At 38.1% G+C, this 21890-nt stretch overlaps 1 protein-coding gene across 8 annotated transcripts in view; it reads left to right on the forward strand.

The window, feature by feature from the left end:
• The window catches only part of ATE1 (arginyltransferase 1), a 206714-nt gene that overhangs the window by 98813 nt on the left and 86011 nt on the right, over window positions 1-21890 (forward strand). For all 8 annotated transcript variants that reach the window (XM_058435949.1, XM_058435948.1, XM_032176188.2 and 5 more), the window contains 2 exons: window positions 7428-7609; window positions 12547-12646. In XM_058435949.1, coding sequence (XP_058291932.1) covers window positions 7428-7609; window positions 12547-12646 — 282 coding nt within the window. The remainder of the gene's footprint in view (window positions 1-7427; window positions 7610-12546; window positions 12647-21890) is intronic.

A 21890-nucleotide genomic window follows, 5' to 3' on the forward strand; every position in this document is an offset into this window, starting at 1 on the left:
ACCACCACACCTGGCCTTTTTTTTTTTTTTTTTGAGTTTCACCCTGGTTGCCCAGGCTGGAGTGCAGTGGCGTGATCTTGGCCCACTGCAGTCTCTGCCTCCCAGATTCAAGTGATTTTCCTGCCTTGGCCTAGTGAGTAGCTGGGATTACAGGCCCCCACCACCACGCCTGGCTAATTTTTTGTATTTTTAGTAGAGACGGGGTTTTGCCATGTTGGCCAGGCTGGTCTCGAACTCCTTGCCTCAAATGATCGGCCTGCCTCTGCCTCCCAAAGTATTGGGATTACAGGTGTGAGCCACCAGGCCCAGCTGATAAATACGTTTTTGAATGAATGAATGAATGAACACACATTAGATCTAATGAGTCCTAGAAGGATATATTACACTGAACTTATGGAATAATTTAGACTTATTTCGGAGCTGCCTAATTAGCTTTTGACTTGTAGGTTTTCTGACATTTGACAGGCTTTCCAACTTAAATATCACAAACTGACAGCTTTTCTCAGTTTCCATGTCACTGCAGTGGCTGCTTTTGTTCATGATTATTATTATCATTATTATTTTTTAGATGGAGTCTTGATCTGTCGCCCAGGCCGGGGTGCAGTGATGCGATCTCAACTCATTGCAACCTCCGCCTCCCAGGTTCAAACGATTCTTTTGCCTCAGCCTCCCGAGTAGCTGGGATTACAGGCACATGCCACCACACCTGGCTAATTTTTTGTAGTTTTAGTAGAGATGGGGTTTCACCATGTTAGCCAGGATGGTCTAGATCTCCTGACCTCGTGATCTGCCCACCTCGGCCTCCCAAAGTGCTGGGATTACAGGCGTGAGCCACCACGCCTGGCCTGTTCACAATTATTTTTTTTCTTTTTTTGAGATGGAGTCTCACTCTATCCCCAGGCTGGAGTGCAGTGGCGTGATCTCAGCTCACTGCAACCTCTGACTCCCTGGTTCAAGTAACTCTCCTCCCTCAGCCTCCTGAGTAGCTGGGATTACAGGCACATGCCACCACACTAGGCTAATTTTTGTATTTTTAGTAGAGATGGGGTTTCACTGTGTTGGCCAGGATGATCTCGATCTCCTGAGCTCGTGATCTGCCCACCTCAGCCTCCTAAAGTGCTGCGATTACAGGCATGAGCCACTGCGCCTGGCCTTTCACGATTATTATTACTATTTTTGAGACAGAGTCTCGCTCTGTCGCCCAGGCTGGAGTGCAGTGGCATGATCTCAGCTCACTGCAACCTCCACCTCCTGGATTCAAGCGATTCTCCTGCGTCAGCCTCCTGAGTAGCTGGGATTACAGGTACCCACCACCACGCCCAGCTAATGTTTTGTATTTTTAGTGACGACGGGATTTCACTATGTTGGCCAGGCTGGTCTTGAACTCCTGACCTTGTGATCCACCCACCTCGGCCTCTCAAAGCGCTGGGATTACACGCGTGAGGCACTGCGCCCGGCCGCACGATTATTTTTAAAGACAGCCTCATTCCTATCAGCCTTGAGGCTTACATTTTTAAAAGATGGTTTTCATAAAATTCACTAACATGTAGAAACTTGTTTATTTCTTGTTACATAGTTGGACCTTCTAATTTCTGAGGTAGGTGATTAGGCTTCCAGTTCAATAGCATGTTAGATAGAATATTGGTGTCCATTCACTGTTGTAGTTATAACAGGTTAACATTTCTTCCAATTTTCTTTTGGTTGGTGCTTCTTTTTGCTCACCTGCTTTACTTTTGTATTGTATCTATTTCTAGGGAAATAAAGACTTTTTTAAAGAGCAATGCTGTATATGACAGTGAATACTAAAACTGGTTTTTGACATAATTTATCATTCATGGAAGCGCTTTAAAGTTTAAAGATGTATTTATTGCCCAGATAACATTTTATTTATTTATTTATTTATTTATTTACTTATTTATTTATTTATTTGTTTATTTAGGCAGGCTAGTCAAGTGAAGCAGTGGGAATGGAGAAGGAACAAAGAAATCTGTACTGGTTGTGATCAGTTAGTCGTAAACAGCACCGCTCTCACACCAGCCCCAAACAGCATTTTAACACCACCAATGGAAGTTTGAGAAATTGCTGATACTACTGGCACCTTAGTAAATCCTCTCTTACTTATGGTGGCTGTTAACCTTGATAATCTCCACAGTGAATCCATTTTCCTCCTTTCATACAATACTCTTTGGAAGGAAGTTGTGTGCAGCCTGCACTTAAGTAGTAGGGAGTTATGCTCCCCTACCTTTAGGGCAGAATAGCTACATAAACTGTCTGGAATTCTGCATGGGAGATTTGTGTCTTCTGCCTCATTTATTAATTTATTCAATCATATATATCAGTGTGGACTAATGAATATTTATTTCATACTTGGGATTATAAAGTCAGTACTGTTTTATTTTATTGCTCAGATTGTTCTGGCTTTGTGCATTGGTTGCTCTTTAAATAGACTTCTGTGCTCTGTTGGTATACCCCCTCAATGTAGGGTATTTTGGTTTTGGGTTTTTTTTTTTTTTTTTTTTTTTTGAGTAGTACTACTTTACTTTCTGGTACTTCAAGCTGATCTTGTGTATTTCCTGCCTCAGTTCTGGAGTCAGCTATTTCTCCTTGGGGGCCCTGGTTTCTTTTATTGCAGAATAGTGTTAGACACCAAGTTCTGGGTGCTAGGAATGCTCATTGCTCATGGGGTGTTGTTTCTTCTAGACCCTCTCAGCTGACAGAACAAAGAAATATGTGTGTATGCTAATGCGTATATATGCACATATCTATAATCTATGCACATTTATAAATATTTCTATGTGTAACTGTGCATCTATACTAAGCTAAACATGAGTTCTTGTTAGTGTCTCCAACTCTAATCCCTTAGCACATGAATCTTTCTACCTTTTCTCCCTTGCTTATCTGTAAATTCCCACTCTAACTGTAAGAAACCTGATTCTTACTATCTGCCATCCATTTACTGAATTGGTCACCTCCAGTATTCATGTGTAGAAGTATCAGAATTGTTAACCAGTAACTCTATGGGAAACAACTTTATCAAGTAGGATACGGTGTTTAGGCACAGAGTTCTTTTACCTTCATTCTCAGAAACCGCTTTCATTTCCGGAGTTGCTTAGGTCAGCACCTTTCCCCTCCCTCAGCACTTTCAGGAAGGTAGTTTCATACATTTGTAATATAGTTAGATTTACTTGTCACAGTTTGTGTTTCTTCCTGGGACGCTGCAACCTCCTAAATGATTTTTTAAAAATTTGTATGCATTACAATTCATTCTTTTATGTTGTAATATTCTATGGGTTTTTAATGATCTGTTATTGCTGCAATATCATATAGAATAGTTTCACCACCTAAAAGTCCCTGTGCTTCGTCTATTCGTCATTCCCCTAATAGCCCACAAACTCCTGCCAACACGAATCTTTTTGCTGTCACTGTAGTTTTGCCTTTTACAGAGTCTTCAGGCATACCTTGGAGATAGTGTAGATTTGGTTCCAGACCATTGCAATAAAGTAAATATCATGATAAAGTCACTTGCACAAAATTTTTGGTTTCCCAGAGCATATAAAGGTTATGTTTACACTGTAGTCTCTTAAGTATGCAGTAACATTATATCTGAAAAAACAACATATATACCTTAAATAAAAAATGCTTTATTGCTAAAAAATGCTAATGACATGAGCACATGCTTAGAAAAATTGCCCCAATAGACTTGCTAGTGGGGTTGCCACAAACCTTCAGTTTTTTTTTTTTTTGAACTCATTATCTGTGAAACACAATAAAACAAAGTGCAATTAAATTAGACATGCCTATAATTGGAATCGTGCAGGATATAGCCTTTTCAGATCGGCATCTTTCACTTAGCAATATGTAAAGTTTCTCGTGTGTGTGTCTTGATAGTTATTCTATTTATTGCTGAATGATCTTTCATTGTATGGATGTACCATAGTTTATCCATTTGCCTATTGAAGGACATCTTGGTTGCTTCCAGTTTTGTGTGGTTATCAATAAAACTGTTATAAACATTCACTTATAGGGTTTTAGGTTTTTGTGTGACATAAGTTTTCAAATCAGTTGGATAACTACCTAGGAATGTGATTGCTCTTTTTTATGTTGAGATCTTTAATTTTATGAGAAACTCCTAAGTCATCTATACCATTTTACATTCCCACCATCTGAATGAGGTTCCTGTTACTCTGCATCCTTACCAGCATTTGGTATTTATTCAGTTTTTGGATTTCAGCCATTCTAGTAGTTTTGTGGTATTATCTCATTGTTTTAATTTGCAGTTCCCTAATGGTAAGTGATGTTGAGCATCTTTTCATATGTTTATTTGCCATTTGTACATCTTGGGGTGAGGTCTCTGTTCAGATCATTTGCCCCTTCTCCCTTATTTTTAAAAATAAAGACAGGGTCTTGCTCTGTCTCATAGGCTGAAGTGCAGTGGCACGATCTTAGCTCACTGTAGCCTTGAACTCCTGGGCTCAGAGGATCCTCCCACCTCGGCCTCCCAAAGCACTGGGATTAGAGGCATGAGCCACCACACCCAATATTTTGCCTACTTTTTAATTGGGTAGTTTGTGTTCTTGTTGTTGAATTTTGAAAGTCTTTGTATATTTTGGATACCAGTTCTTTATCAGATATGTCTTTTACAAGATTTTCTCCCAATCTGTGACTCGAGTTTTTATTTTAACAATGTTTTTCACATAGCAGAAGTTTTTAATTTTAATAAAGTACACCTTAGCAGTTTGTTTGTTTCATTAATTGTGCTTTTGGTGTTTTATCTAAAAACTAATTGACAAACCTAAGTTTACCTAGATTTTCTTTTATATTATCATCTAGAAGTTTTATAGTTTCTCATTTTATATTTAGGTTTATGATCCATTTTGAGTTAATTTTTGTGAAAGGTGTAAGATCTGTGTCTGGATTCCTTTTTTTTTTTTTTTTTGCATATGGATGTCTGGTTGTTACAGCACCATTTATTGTAAAGAGTATTTCTCTATTGCATTGCCTTTGCTGCTTTGTCAAAGATCATTTGACTATATTTGTGTGTGTCTGTTTTATCTCATTGACCTATGTCTGTTCTTTCACCAATACCACTCTATCTTGATTATTACAGGTTTATAGCAAGTGTTGACATTGGGAGTATCAACACTTTTTTCCAACTTTTTTCTTCCGCAGTATTGGGTTGGCTAGTCTGAGACTTTTGTCTCTATATAAACTTTAGAATCAGTTTTTTGATAGCTGCAAAATAGCTTGCTGAGATTTTGATTGTGATTACAGTAAATGTATACATCAACTTAGGAAAAACTGAGGTCATGACAATGTTGTCTTCTAATCCATGCACACATAATATTTTTCTGGTTTTTTAGATCTTTGATTCCTTTTGTCAGAATTTTGTAGTTTTCTGTATGTATTTTGTTTGATTTATAACTAAACATTTCATTTTTTGTTGTATTGTAAATGGTATTCTTAATTTCAAATTCCAGTCATTGTTGGTATATAGAAAAGCAACTGACTTTTGTATATTACCCTTGTATTCTGGGACCTTGCCATGATTGCTTATTTTAGTTTTTTGTTGTTACTGATTTTTGTTTGTTTGTTTTAACCTACCTCAGTCACGTTATCTGTAAAGAAAGACAGGCTTTTCCTCCTTCCCAGTCTATACACCTTTTATTTCCTTTTCTTATTGCACAAGCTAAGCTTTCTAACATATTAGAAACATAACATATGTTGACTAGGAGTGATGAGAGAGGATATCCTTACCTTGTTCTTTCTTACTAGTAAGTATGCTGTTAGCTGTGGGTTTTTTGCATATATATTATTTAGCCAATTGAGAAAACTTTCCTCTGTTCCTAGTTTGTTAAGAGTGATTAGTCATGAACAGGTGTTGGGTTTTGCCAGTCATGTTTCCTGCATCAATTGATATGATCATATGATACTTCTTCTTTTGGCCTGTTGATGTGGTGAATTACATTGATTGTTCATTAATTGCCGTTTAAAAAGCTGCTTTTCTAATGTGAAGTCAGCCTTGTACACCTGGAATAAATTTCTCTTTTGTTCATGGTATAATTCTTTTTATATATTGTTGGATTTGATTTGCTAATATTTTGTTGAGGATTTTTGCATCTGTGTTCATGAGAGATTGATTTATAGATTTATTTTTTTTTTAATTTTTTTGCTTGGTTTTGGTGTTATTCAACCTGTTCTCATTTTTGTTTATTCTCTTCTAGCTTTTATTCATATACATTCTCTGATTTTAGTTGTGTGAAAATGATGTACAAGTAGTATTGTATTTGTTCACTTGAATTAGTAATCTCTAACATTCAGTCTCCAGGAAAGCCTGTTTCATGCTGCTTGATACTGTTCTTTATTTGGTTTTCATTTAAGATCAGTTATATTTAAGATGTTGAATTTTAAAATGAGAAATGTCACTTAACTAGCTGTGTTTACAGGAAGATGGTTATATTCTGAAATCTAGATTTTTCCTGTGAAGTTATAGTTAAATTAAGATAATAATGAAGAATAACTTTGTTTTCCTTTGACTAATAAGGAGAAGTATCATAGTCCTTTGTACTTACACAAGAACTCTCACCTAGAAGATATAATGGAATTGTGTACCTTCTCAGAGCTGGGGCACTCACAGAACAGGCTTAACTGGCAGTATCTCACCCCACCCTTTTCTTTTATGTTCCTCATATTTTTCTCATGCGTTTCTTTCCTAACCTTTGTGTGAAATAGAAGAACAAGTTTTTATTTTTTTATTTTATTTATTTTATTTCAGTAGGTTTCTGGGGAACAGGTGGTGTTTGGATAAGTCCTTTAGCGGTGATTTCTGAGATTTTGGTGTACCCATCACCCAAGCAGTGTACACTGTACCCAATGTGTAGTCTTTTATCCCTCACCCCCCTCTTGCCCTTCCCTCTAAGTCCTCAAAGTCCATTGTGTTATTCTTATGTTTTTGTGTCCTCATAGCTTAGCTCCCTCTTTTAAGTGAGAAGATACAATGTTTGGTGTTCCATTCCTGGGTTACTTCACTTAGAATAATGGTCCTCAACTCTATCCAGGTTGCTGCGAATGCCATTATTTTGTTCCTTTTTATGCCTGAGTAGTATAGAAGTGGAAGGACATAGTTTAATAGTGATTTTCTTATCCTGTAAAATGCTGTATTTCCTACCGTCAAGTATTAAAACAAGTAAATTGAAGAAAACATAAATTGATTTATCTTTTTGAATTTTGTATTTAGTCAATATTTCTACGATGAAAAAGTTTTGCAACTTAATATAGGGTGTAACTAGGGATGATGATGGAAACAAAGAGGAAAGTTAAGGACTTATTAACCTGAGGAAAATGAAAGTATATTATATATTAATTATAAGATTATTTTAATATTTAAAAAATGGCTAACTGCTTGTGTTTGTGCCTCTGCTTTTTCTTAGGCAGAGACTCCCCCTAATGGGCCAGATTGTGGCTATGGCTCCTTTCACCAGCAGTACTGGCTTGATGGAAAGATCATTGCTGTGGGGGTGATTGACATCCTCCCAAACTGTGTATCATCTGTGTATTTGTACTATGATCCTGATTATTCGTTTTTATCTTTGGGTGTCTACTCTGCACTACGGTAAGATTGCTTTTTGCCATTATTGTAGTGGGTTATATAGAACTTCAAATAATTACTCATTTGATTATATTTAATTATGTAACAGTAGAAGTCCTAATTGACAGTGTATTATAAATGGTTTGTTGCTAGTGTCTTATATAGAATACATACTACTATATAATAGGTATTCTGTATAAGAGTTAAATACTCCTATGTAATATATAATTATATATAATTTGTAATTTTCATTTAAGAACAATATCTTTAAAGTCACATTGAATTTTAAAATAAATGTCATTTAACTAGTTTATAGGAAATATGTAAGTATATAATTATGTAATATATAAGTAAATATGTATAACTAGTATCTATAATCTATAATCTCTAGTAGTTTTATATTGTATTTTTAAGGTACTACCTTTAGAACTGTCGCCAGTGTCTGATGGTAATTCTCTAGCTTTTTAAGGTATCCATCTAGTTAAGAAGTCATTGTATTTGTGGGTAGCTTTTGTTGTTTATGCATTTATTTAAGCCCACCTGTCAGAACTACTTATATTCCTTAAACGTTATACGACTTATATTCTTGTCATCACTATCTTCTATTTTCTTTTTTCCTTTTTGAATGAGATGAGGTCTTGCTGTGTTGCCCAGGTTGGTCTCGAACTCCTGGGCTCAAGTGATCCTCCTTCCTCAGCCTTTCAGGTACCTGGAATTACAGGCTTGTACTACTGCATTCAGCTTTATATTTTTTACTATTAATTAAAAGTTAAGTTAATGTGGTGTAAATGAATCAAAGTAATATGAGTCTACTGGAAGAAATATACGTGTTTACAGAACAGACCTGGGGAATCCCTGGCTGACTGGTTGAATTTATGACCCTCATCAAAAGATAATTTCCCTTTTGTGTCCATGGCTGCAAACATATGTATGCAGCACAAAACACATTTAATGGTGAGAAGATTGGAGTCTTCCTCCAGTTTTCTCTATTTATTTCTGTTTGTCTATGTGTATATGTGGTGGAGGAGGGAAGGAGGGTTGGGAACTATTTTTCTTTTGTTTATCTGGGAGCTTGAGTCTTTCTTTTTCTCACTCTTTACTATTTGGTCATACTTTTTTCATCTCTCAGTCTTCATGTCTGATGGTCACGTTTTCACGTCATAGTAAAATGTACTGCCAGATTATTTTTGTGTATGCGCTTTTTTATGAATTATAAAAGAGTTGACATTTTTCATTAAATCAGCAGTTTAATGTTTTTAAAGATCTGGTCCATAAGTGATTTTTTGTGTGTGTGTTTCAGTGGCCCACAATATAAAGTTCTTTGTCTTAGCATTTTCAACTTGACTTTTTTCTTAATGCCAGTTTTTAACAAATCCACGATTACATAATATTTACAATGGATCTCTATAACAGTCTTTTTATTCTTATTTTTTAATCACGTTTTTGTATAAAGTAGTTTAAAAATATTTATGGCTGTTGGTGCTCTCACTGAAATTGAAATTAATAATTTAAAGTATTAATGTTTTATAACTTTAGATTTTACAATTATATAACTTAAGAAGTTTTATTTCAGAAAAGATACATTTTCTTCATACCCAAATCAGTCAATACTTTCAAATAATTGCTGGTTTTTTGTTTTGTTTGGTTTTATTTTTGTATTATCACTTTACAATTTGTTATAGATTTTTTGAGGCTTCTCAGATGGATTTTTAAGGGTGAGATTTATTTCTACATAATAAGCTGTGGCCTATGTCTGAAATATTTCATGGCTCAATAAACTGAGTGATAGTTTAAATATTGATATGGTAAATAATTAATTCCCAGCAAAATTAGCAAGAGTTCTGTTGATCGCCTTGTATATCCCTGCAAATACTAGGGATTTGGAGAGCCGGGAGGGAGCAGGAGAGGAGCCTGAGGTCATGAAAGGTTTGCCAGTTGAGGGTGGGATGGTTGCACCTGCTCTGCGGTCTTGTCACTTCCCTTTGGTGCTCTCGAGAAGATGAGTTGCGGACTTTATAGAAAAGGAAAGGCAGCCGGGCGATTGACCTCTTGAAGCAAAATTGGAGAAAGTAGGTTACCAGTTGCTAATTCCATTATTGATTTTAATGCATTTTGGTGAAATGTTTTCCCCTCTATTTCTTAAGTTTCTTAAGCAATCCAACAATCAATATAGTTTTATGTTTTTAGATTTATATAATGTAGCCTGTAGATTTTTATTTTTTATTCATTTAATTTATTTTTGTAATCAGCCCCTGCTTATCCATAGCCTGTAGATATAAGAATTGTTTGAATTGGGGATCATGAGCATGGCATTTGTTTGTGTATGTTTAGAAAGATACATTTTAAAAAGGTAATTACACTCATAGACATGAATAAGACAGGTTTCTGGTTTGTCCAAGCAGACCATAAATAATAAAACAGACAACTTAATTTCAGATACTCCCTAGCACTGTGACAAAAATAAAATTAGCAGTGGTGGGCATGAAGCCTGTTTTATATAGATTGGTCTTTCCTCATAGAGAACAGGTGACATTTCAGGGGCGAAGGAAGAAGAAAAGGAACCAGTCATGTAAAAGTCTGAGGGCAGGAAGAAGTTCAGGTGAAGGGTACCAAATCTAAGTGCCCCGAGGTCCTTTTGAGTCAGGTGTAGGAAGGTTAGGAGCCTTATGCAAGGGCAGAGAGGCAGGTGATTGGTGAAAGAGGCAGGTGGAGTTGGTGAGAAGGAGGCAGGTGGATTGAGTTGGTGAGAAGGAGGCAGGTGGAGTTGGTGAGAAGGAGGCAGGTGGAGCTGGTGAGAAGGAGGCAGGTGGAGTTGGTGAGAAGGAGGCAGGTGGAGTTGGTGAGGAGGCAGGTGGAGTTGGTGAGAAGGAGGCAGGTGGAGTTGGTGAGAAGGAGGCAGGTGGAGTTGGTGAGAAGGAGGCAGGTGGAGTTGGTGAGAAGGAGGCAGGTGGAGTTGGTGAGAAGGACGCAGGTGGAGTTGGTGAGAAGAGCAGGTGATTGGTGGTGAGAGGCAGGTGAGTGGTGAGAAGGTGAGTGAGTCGCAGGTGAGTGGTGAGAAGAGGCAGGTGATTGGTGAGAAGAGGCAGGTGATTGGTGAGGGGCAGGTGATTGGTGGAGAAGAGGCAGGTGATTGGTGGGGGCCAGGTGATTGGTGAGAAGAAGGAGGTGGTGGAGTTAGTGAGGAGGCAGGTGGAGCTGGTGAGAAGGAGGCAGGTGGAGCTGGTGAGAAGGAGGCAGGTGGAGGTGGTGAGAAGGAGGCAGGTGGAGTTGGTGAGAAGGAGGCAGGTGGAGTTGGTGAGAAGGAGGCAGGTGGAGTTGGTGAGAAGGACGCAGGTGGAGTTGGTGAGAAGGACGCAGGTGGAGTTGGTGAGAAGGAGGCAGGTGGATTGAGTTGGTGAGAAGGACGCAGGTGGAGCTGGTGAGAAGGAGGCAGGTGGAGCTGGTGAGAAGGAGGCAGGTGGAGTTGGTGAGAAGGAGGCAGGTGGAGTAGCGCTTGTAGGACAGGGTGGAGCGGTTGCGATTTATTTATATGTGCTGCCAACCCACTGCTGGGGTGGGGGATTGAGAGATCTGATTAATATTGTAAAAGACTACTTGGCCTGTTCTGTGGAGATTATGGAGGGGCAAGAGTGGAAACAGGAGGCTGCTGGGAGGCTGCTGCAGTCATCCAAGGGCACCATAATGGTGCTTGATGCAGAATATCTGAGATGGAAGTGGTAAGAAGTGGTCAGATTCAAGACATATTTTAGAGAGAAAGCCCAAAAGACCTGCTGATGGATTGGACATGGGGATGAGAAGAAAAGAATTAAGGTGACTCTAAGGGTTGGGGCCTGAACAAATCCAGGGAGAGGTGATGAAATGAACTGAGGTGGGCAGGACCAAGTGGATTGGTACCCTGGCCGGGTGGGCCTTCTCGTAATTGGTGGTCTTACGCTTGCTTGTGTCAGTGCATTCTTTCCTCAGTTTGAACTCAAGAGTGGATTAATTCTGGGAATAGGTTTTATTCTGTTATAGGCTAATAATGTTTAGTCTGGTTGGATTTAGAAATACTTTTAATTTAAAAATGAATTCTTATGGTAATAATTCTTTAAGGATTTAAATTTGAAGTAGAAAAACGCACAGAATATTGCATTACAAATACATTTCTTTATAATTTCAAGCATCAATTGCTACTAATAAAGAAAAGAATACCTTCAAGAAACAAACATAAAAACAAAACTACTTTCCTCATACTTTAGAAATATACTGAAGTTTTACTAAGCACTTTCAAACTAGTCATTTAGCTGGGCAAGTAGAATGAAATTCTGTGCCAAGATTTATCAGGATACAAATGAAAACCACTTCATGCATAGGCGTTATAGTGGAGAGACTGACAACTTCATAAGTTTGCGTTACCTGGCTTATTCCAACAAATACAGAAAATGTGGTGAGATAACATGGTATTTCCTGCTCTCTAGTTTTAGGGGAAATAAATATTAAAGTTGTGCCTAGATAAAGGAATGAATTAGATGTCATATGCAGCTGAAAGTCTTTGCATGTAAATGGTCATAATAATAGTTATTCTTCCTGAAATTTATTGGCTTTTGAGTTTTCTAAAACGTGCTGTACTGTTTTTAACCTGTTAAGCCCAGATTCTTTGAGAACCATAGGGCATGATGAATAATAACAGGACACTGTAGATCTCTTTAATTTTATGCTACTTGAATTTTAGATCAGCTACTTTGTCCAATAGAGTGTAAAACCTGAACTTAGATGCATTTGCTTCAAATTATTTAGCGGGGTTTATTATTTCTTTAGTAAAAATCGTATAGTGTTTTAAAAGTAGTTTTTCTTTCAATATTTGTAATTATTTGATAGCTTAATATCAGATTTTATCAAATGTTTACCATCAAATTACATAGATATTTGAACATTAGAACCAGAATTAACTGCCTTCAGCTTTCTTCTTTTTCTTTTGGCAGAGAAATTGCTTTTACTAGGCAGCTTCATAAGAAAACTTCTCAACTCAGCTATTATTATATGGGTTTCTACATTCATTCGTGTCCCAAGATGAAATATAAGGTAAAGTTGATTTTCACATATGTGTGTTTTTATTATAGAAAAATGAATCTCTAATAAAATTTTTATCTCAGGGCACTGGGTTTGAAGCTTTGAAGGAAGGAGGAATGGGTTAATAAGGAAATCTCTTTGCTGCCTCAGAAATTAAGCTTTCTGTAATGAGAACCACAGCCTCTTCTGCTCTTGTAATCCATCGCATTATTGTGAGATTTAAGTATATTTCAGAATTTCCCTTTAAAAAAAAGTTTTATGACTCGTTAATGAAACTCTTTGATATTTCCTGAGTATGAATAGCCCACTGTAAAAACTGCAGAGTGAAGACCAATGCAGAGGAGCAGACCCACCGCCTTCCACCCACCGCGATAGCAATAACCAAACACATCTTGCTTTACTTGGAGTGAAGCTTTCAGCTCTGAAGATTCATGGATCTTCTACTTAAAACTTGTGAGCTAGGGGAAGATTAGGGGCATTTTACATAAAACCAAGGCATACAGTGGTCTGGTCAGTGGCCTAGGAGGACATGGGTTTTTTACTATACGAGATGTGGAAGAGGAAAGGAAGGAGTAGCTCAAGAAGAAAGTTGGTAGGATGGAGAAGGACATTTCAAGGAGAAGAAGCAGTAAAAGAAAGGATTCGGAAGGGCAAGTGCTGACGATGTATTTGTAGAGGAAAGGGTAACTGAAGGACTGTGCAGAACCCTGAAGGCCAGGCTAAGGTACTTAGGCACCTGGGAGTCATCAACAGTTACAGAGCAGAGCAGAGTAAATCAGAAAATATACATATGTCCACACATAGAAATATGACTTAATGGGGGTTTTAAGACATGCCACATGAAAGAAAAAAGTGTAATTGAACCCCTGTGTACCCATTACCCAGCTTTAGTAATTTTCATGCATTTATTTAATCTATTCCTTCACTTCATTCCCACCTCCACCCTCTCTTGAATTATTTTGGAGCAAATCAAAAGTATCACTTAATCTGCCAATATTGTAGTATGTATTTCTAAAAGATAAGGGCATTTTGAAAACGTAATCACGATCTCATCATATATCTAGAAAGTATTAGCAGTGTTTCCAAATATCACCTGATCAGTGTTCATATTTCCTGTTTCCTTTATTGTCTCATAATCTTTTTTACAGTCAATTTGTTTGACCTAGGACTCAATAAGGTTCATACATTATATTTGTGATGTGTCTCTTAAATCTCTTTAAATCAATAAATCCCCACCCCCCACCCCCCAGCCTTTTTTCTTTCTTACAAAGGAATAATTCACAGGACTTGGTGATTAATTAAATTTGGGGATGATTATATTTCCAAATCTTTGAGGTGAAGTACTGAATGACTGGGGAGATGGTTCCATTGTCAGAAATTATGGATTCTGAAAGTAGCACTGGCTTTGAGAGACTGGTGAAAAAGCAGTGCCTTGCTGGTTTTACATTGACAGTCCAGGTACGCTGATCAAGGTGTCTTGGCATTTGGAGGTTTTCTTTTGAGCTCATATTTCAGTGTACATTGTAGGGAGATAACCCCTGAATTTGGTTGTCTTCAAAAACTTCCTTTATGCCTGAATTACTAATTCACTTGATGGGCCTTAACATATGTTCTGTACAGAAGGAAAAGTATGAGCATATTTCCATTTTGCCTAAAAATAATGATTTGCTTACGTTTTTACTAGTGTTTTATCCTTATGGCTCATTTTCATCTGGTACTAGATCTAAATTAGTTCAGAGCAGAAAACTCTAGTAGTCAAGATATTTTAATGTATTTATAAGACTCAGAGAAAACTCTGGCTGTCCTTATATTAATCTTCCTTTATGTAGTACATGACCCATTCAAATGAAGTATTTTCATACTAGACTTAGGGACTTGCACAGATTTCACTTTTATGTCTCATCTGTGATGGCCGTTCTAGTCTCACAGCATTTCTCTTGAAAGTTTTTCATTATACCTAAGCTAAATTCTAATTTTCCCTATATTTTAACCTGGATCTTTGTTTTTTTCTTTTTTCTTTTTTTTCCATTCGTGGAAATGTTGAATATAGTTTCATCTTCCTTTTCCTCTTCATGAAGACGTTTTGGTGACACCTTTGTTGACTCTAGTCCAGACTAAATATTTTTTATTCTTTCGTCTCCTTCCTAGGTAAAGCTCTGCTTGGAAATTCAAGCCAGCCTGTATATAGTTTTAAGTTAAAGATTTTAAAAATACCCTATGTGCTTTTCAGTCTACCTTAATTATATCCAATCCAAATCTGTAAGAATTATAGCTTCAAAATATTTATTATTTATTTAATTCCATTTATATGAGAGGTACCCCCATGCCTGCTTGCCTTCTGGTTTACTTTCTTCCTTCATCCAGGAGATATTTATTCAGATCCTACTGGAAATAACAGCCGTGAACAATACAGGCAAGATCCCTGGTCTCTTGGAACTTGCATTCTAATGGAGAAGCTAACAGTGATCAAGAAGACAGATGTCAGATAGGGATGAGTGCTGTGTGGTAGACATTAATTAACTGAATGTGGCTACTTTAGATTGTGTAGTCAGAGGGTCCTCTCTGGGACGAATGTTTAGGCTAAGATTTGAATGTCACAGAATCAGCCAGTGGGAAGTTTTAGGGTCATTTCAGAAAGACACTGAGGAAACAGCTAGTATAGCACTGCCTAGCCTTTAGTTGCTGCAGTCATCAGTTTTGACTGGAGTTTATGACCTGGAGAACATTTTCATAAGACCTGTACTTAGGCCATATCTTCAGAGATTTTAAGTAATTGAACTCTGGGATTAACCATGGGCATCAGATTTGTTTAATGCTCAGAAGATTCTGATATGAAGTCAGAGTAGAGAATCACTATACCAGATTATTTTTTCACAGCCGAGACCCTCATGAGGAGCTAGAAAGATAATTATTCCCCATTTTAAAGTTTGCTGTTTTCTGTTTATTAAATTCAGAATTACTCCTATTGAAGAAGCTCATATCTTTGCCCTGTCATCTGTGGCCTAGAACATGGAACACTGACCAACTAGAGAATTCCCATTTTTTTCCCCCCACTTGAGACCTTTATCTGTACTGTGCTCTTGTTTTTTTTCCCCTTCCCTTTGTCCCTCCCCCAAGCTTGCAAATTCCTCATCTATCATTTTTCAACTCCAGTAATCTCTGCTGGACTCTAAGACTAGATTTCATCATTCACCCACCTACCCCATAGCAGTTTACATTTCTTTCCAGAACTAGTCTATCTCCTGTGCATACATTCCATGAGAATCTAATTGACGTTTAACTTCTTGTGTCCCAGGTAGCGAACAATGTGCCTGCTACATAGTAGGTATTTAATGCTTAATATACATTTGTTGAACTAATGAATGAAAATACTAATGCAGAGAGCTGACGAGTATGTAGGATAGTGAGAAATGCCTTCTTTTTTTTTTTTTTAACAAAGATTTGTTGAGCACGAATGGGATGGCTTCCCCTTTACAAATAGGTTATAACTTAGTAACAGATACACAGTTCTAACAGAATGTGATAGGTATCGTGACTGATTATCTTTGAGTATTGATAAATACTCTGATAGCAAAGGGAGGTGGTGACACAGGAATGTGTAACAGTTTGGAGAAGTTGCTTGACTTCATCTGGTCTCAGTTTTTGCAACTGTAAATGGGAGTGATGTAGAAATTAGACAGGTTGTTACCTGCATTTAAGTATAGACTCTACCTAGTTGGGTAGCATTCATAAAATCATTACCTGAGCTTTTGTTGGGACCTGTCAAGGCTCTCTCTGTTTGTATACTGATAAATGACATCCAAATTTCTAAATGTCTGCTCTTGTTATTAACCAGACTTCTTAGATTAGTTTAGATGCTGGGGAAAAGGAAAGGCATATATTACTGAATACCAGTACTACCTCTCTTTGAAAGTTCCCAGAATTGCGGACACTTGTCTTTTACTTAGAGGCCAGTGGCACAGTATTAGTCCGTTTTCACGCTGCTGATAAAGATATACCTGAGACTGGGAAGAAAAAGAGGTTTAATTGGACTTACAGCTCCACATGGCTGGAGAGGCCTTAGAATCATAGTGGGAGGTAAAAGGCACTTCTTACGTGGCGGTGGCAAGAGAAAATGAGGAAGATGCAAAAGCGGAAACCCCTAATAAAACCATCAGATCTCGTGAGATGTTCACTACCACGATAACATTATGGGGGGGGAACCACCCCCTTGATTCAAATTATCTCCCACTAGGCCCCTCCCACAACATGTGCAAATTATGGGAGTACAATTCAAGATGAGATTTGGGTGGGGACACAGAGCCTAACCATATCAGACACTGAGCTCTGTTAGGGGATAGTGCTACAACGTAGGGAACCTTTAAGTAACAAATCTTATATTGTGCCATAGAATGTCTGTCAGCTTTGGCTTTATCTGTTTAGGACAAAAAAAGTCTCTTCGAGCTCAGGTATTTATTCTGAATAAAATGGTTAGTTTGCTCCATTGGAGTGAGGAGAAATTGGTACATTTGTGCTAGGACTCCAACCTGTATGTTATAATTAATGGCAATCTAATACTCAGTTCTAGGCCATAGAGATCAGAAAAGAGTATCCTTTCTATGCTAGCACCATTGTAATATTCCTACTTATCCCAGAAACTGAGCTATTGAATTTGAGGAGGACTAGTCAGGGTGTGTGGCAGAAGATCATGTCACTCCTTTAGTCCCTCTTCCAAATGTTGCATCAGAAGCTAAGACTGTAATTTCTGTTTACTTAGGGATAAAGCTGGTTAATTCAGAATAATTTGTGGTCACTATAGATTATTGCTACTTCATTCCTGTTTTTAAAATAGCAAGTTACTGTGACTGTAGATCTTTAGAGCAACAAGTATCATTATAAGAGATGACTGATTATATACATTTACTGGAACTGGTGGCTGGTTTGTGTTGGTAGAAATTACTTCAAAAGCAGATTGGTCTTTTTTTAAATAAAGTAAAGCTGACATGAAAACTAATGTTGCCATGTGGGAATTTCTTTCTGCCATTTGTTAGTAAATTTATGTTTTTTCACATCATGAGTCTTGACAAAAATCAATTGACAAATCAGGAAATGGAGAGAAAGTATTAGAATTCTCCTTCAAGAATTAAAACTAAACAGTAAGCATGAAATGTTACGAGGCTGAAGGAATCCAATGGATGTCAAGTCAGAAGAAAGGATAGGCGGAAACCCTGACTTGCGGAGCTGACAGTTAAGGTTGACATTCGCCGGAAGCAGGACACGAGTGCAGAGGAGGGAGCAGTCATCGTCTAGTCAGTCAGTCTTGCTTGTAGCTGTGTTATGGAATGTGTGTGTGTGTGTTGTCTGTCTGCTGATAATGATGTAAATAACAGTGTAAATATAAATATTAATAAGTTTGTATACAAAATATATGAGTTAGTGTTCCAAGAAATAACAAATTTTGGAAGCAAAATAAGTTTATAAATAAACTTATATGTGTAGTGCTGCTTATTTGCCAAGAAATCCAAATGTTAGGTTATTCGAAACAGTATCTAACAATGTTCACTGGAGTTTTCCAATGTTTTAGTATTCACTATGGGCTAAAGATATTTGTAATACTACTAACCTTACTATTTCTTATTAAGTAATTTTTAAGATATCCATTATAATGAGTAAAGAGTCTGAAGAATATTGGAAGTATTAAGAATAACTTGTGATTTCAGGAATTATAATGTTTCATTCCCAAGTCCCCAAAATTAATATGTTTAGAATTTGGAAACATGATCACAACTTAGGAAACTGAGTTACAGTCCAAAGTAGAGAAAGACAATCTGGGACTCAATGTTCCCATTTAAACAAAACTTTAAATTTTTTCCAATCTATTATGTTCCCATTATTTCTTCTTGGGAGGGAGAATTCCAAAAATCTGAAGTAAACCTAGTGATTTTGTAAGTATTTGTGAGATAATGATAGAATTTTTTAATATTAAATTAACTTCATAAAGTCAGCATTGTCCTGGCATATTTTGGGAATACTTTTGGGTCCTCAACAACATGTTGATTTTAATACTTTATATTTTAAGAAAATAGTTTCCATTGCCTTATGATTGAAAATGAGTAATTTTAGGTAACTGAGGGATTAAAGTTATTTTCGTTTCAGTTAAGGATATTGTCTTTATTCTTTCTGGGTTTATATAACAAGATACCTGAGGTTTGAGAATTTATACAGAAAAGAGTTTTATTTAGCTCATGATTTTGGTGATGGGAAAGTCCAAGGGCACGGCACTTGCATCTGCCCAGCTTCTGGTGAGGGTCCTGTGCTGTGTCACAGTGGGATGGAGAAACAGAAGGGGGACTGGAGCAGAGACCTGCAGGAGAGCCTGGGTTTATTTATAGTAACCTGCTCTCAGGAACACATCCATTCCCATGAGAGTGAGAATCTATTCACTCCCACTAGACAGCTTTAATCTATTCCCAAGGGCAGTTCTCCCATGATCCAAACACGTCCCCCTAGGCCCCATCTCCCAACACTACCACACCAGGAATCAGATTCCAACATGAGCTTTGTCAGGGGTAAACCAGGTCACACCATAGCAGATACCATGTTACACTTGCACATGAGAACATGAGAACCTTCAGTTACAAAGGAATAGCACATCTGCTTATTAAAGTAGATCTTTTCAATCAGAAAACTGCTGTTCAAAATTGTAAGATAGGTGTTTGTCCAAGCGTGAATATTCCTCATTGCAAATTGAAGGTCTAGAACTAGAGACCAGCAAGAAATAACTCACAGAAAATGAATTGCACACTATTGTAAAATCTCTCATTTTTGAGATTGAATGGGGGTAAATTTAGCCTATGGCTACAAAAATAGTTAAAATTATATTTTTTCTTAGCATGTAAGTATGTAAAGCACTAGTAATGGCATATTTTTACCACATTGTAAAATATACATGGAAAAGTCTACGAACATGTTTTCTATCTGGTATTAAAGAAAAAAAAGGAATTTATTTCTTAAATAGGAGCGATTTTTTTCTTTCTTTTTTTTTTTCTTTTTTTTTGAGACAGAGTCTCGCTCTGTTGCCCAGGCTGGAGTGCAGTGGCATGATCTTGGCTCACTGCAACCTCCGCCCCTCCAGGTTTAAGCAATTCTCTGCTTCAGCCTCTGGAGTAGCTGGGATTACAGGTGCGTACCACCATGCACAGCTAATTTTTTGTATTTTTAGTAGAGATGGGGTTTCACCATCTTGGCCAGGCTGGTCTTGAACTCCTGACCTCGTGATCCACCTGCCTCGGCCCGGCCAGGAGCAATTTTTTTTTCTTTCCTTTTTTTTGCTTTCCTTTTTGTGACGAAGTCTTGCTCTGTTGCCAGGCTGGAGTGCAGTGGCACGATCTCTGCTCACTGTAACCTCTGCCTCCTGGGTTCAAGCAGTTCTCCTGCCTCAGCCTCCTGAGTAGCTGGGACTACAGGCGCACACCACCACACCCAGCTAATTTTTGTATTTTTAGTAAAGATGGGGTTTCACTATGTTGGCCAGGATGGTCTCGATCTCTTGACCTTGTGCTCTGCCCACCTCGGCCTCCCAAAGTGCTGGGATTACAGGTGTGAGCCACGGTGCCTGGCCAGGAGCAATATTTTTTAATAACCAAGAAGGAGCAGCCTGTTAGGTACCTGGTACATGCTAGACACTGGGAATACATTTGTAAGCAGTACATGAGGGCTCTGCCCTAGTAAAGGTTACAACTTAGGAGGACATAGATAATTACAATATAGTGCATAAAGTGGTAACATGTGACAGTTGAAACTAGATTAATGTTTCATTTGGATTTTCTTACATAGATTTGTACATGTAAGTTTCTTCACCATATATTTATTGTATAATGTAAAGCAAATTGAAGTATTGAACAGCAGGTCTGAAATAACACAAAAGAGTCATTTACCTGAACTTTTATATTGAGTAATGAGCTATCACAATGGCATGCTGAAATGATGTGTCTGTCTTTATGTGTAGTGAGCCCTATGTTTTGGTAGATGGTTTTCAAAGCTGTCCGCCATCAGGGCTTCTCATCCCTGTCTGTGCATGCTGCTCCATCCATCAGCAGTCTAGGCTGTTTTCCTAATCCTAGATTGGACTAACCTGGTGACTTACACTGACTGATGGGTAGCCTGGAAGGAACTGCCTGGGACTTCTGGGCTCAGGCCTGGTCTGGCAGCTTTCACTTTCTCTGTCTTTGGAGCTAGCCATCATGTACCCTGCTGAAGAGAGAGGCCACCGTATGAGGCCTGAAGCCATCTTGGATGCTTCACCTCCACTCAGGCCGAATGCACCTGCGTGACTGAGCTCGAGACAGACCGGAAGAAAACCCACCTAGCTGAGTTCTGGCCAACGCACAGAATCATGAAGAATAATAAGTTATTGTTTAAGGCCACTAAGTTTTTGGGTGGTTTGTTACTCAGCAATGGATGACTGAAACACATGGTGTAGGTATGGAAGTGACACCTTCATTCTGTTTTGCTGTGCACACTCATGTCTTGAATTGAGCTGAGTGGACTTGAGAAGTTTCCGATGGCGTAATGTAAGAGTTTTGGCAAAGTCACTTAATTTCCATATGCAGTCATGCCTAGAGATGTGCTCATTGGGCTTATGAGAATTAGTCTTTATAAGACATTTCATTTAATATCCTGACATGAGCCTACGAAGTATCTTAACATGCTGACAAACTTTGATTTTGCTTGCCTTGCTAATGGTGAGCACTACAAGAGGAAAACCAGTATGTGGTCATCGTCATAGTATATAGACAGGATGCATTACAGTAAATTCTCCTCCCTAAGGAATTTTGCTAATAAGTAGTAGTTATATTCTTGTGCATCATATTCTCTAAAATGCCTTTGTTGAATTTTTTGGTTTTACTGTTCATTGTGTATGGGTTTTCAATAAAGACTGATTTGGCCGGGCGCGGTGGCTCACGCTTGTAATCCCAGCACTTTGGGAGGCCGAGGCAGGCGGATCACGAGGTCAGGAGATGGAGACCACGGTGAAACCCCGTCTCTACTAAAAATACAAAAAAATTAGCCGGGCATGGTGGCAGGCGCCTGTAGTCCCAGCTACTCGGAGAGGCTGAGGCGGGAGAATGGCGTGAACCTGGGAGGCGGAGCTTGCAGTGAGCCGAGATTGCGCCACTGCACTCCAGCCTGGGCGACAGAGCAAGACTCCGTCTCAAAAAAAAAAAAAAGAAGACTGATTCACATTGCATACATTATGTAGTCATTACATTACATA

Source organism: Hylobates moloch, unplaced genomic scaffold, assembly GCF_009828535.3.
Source record: "Hylobates moloch isolate HMO894 unplaced genomic scaffold, HMol_V3 SCAFFOLD_3, whole genome shotgun sequence".
NCBI lineage: Eukaryota > Metazoa > Chordata > Mammalia > Primates > Hylobatidae > Hylobates > Hylobates moloch.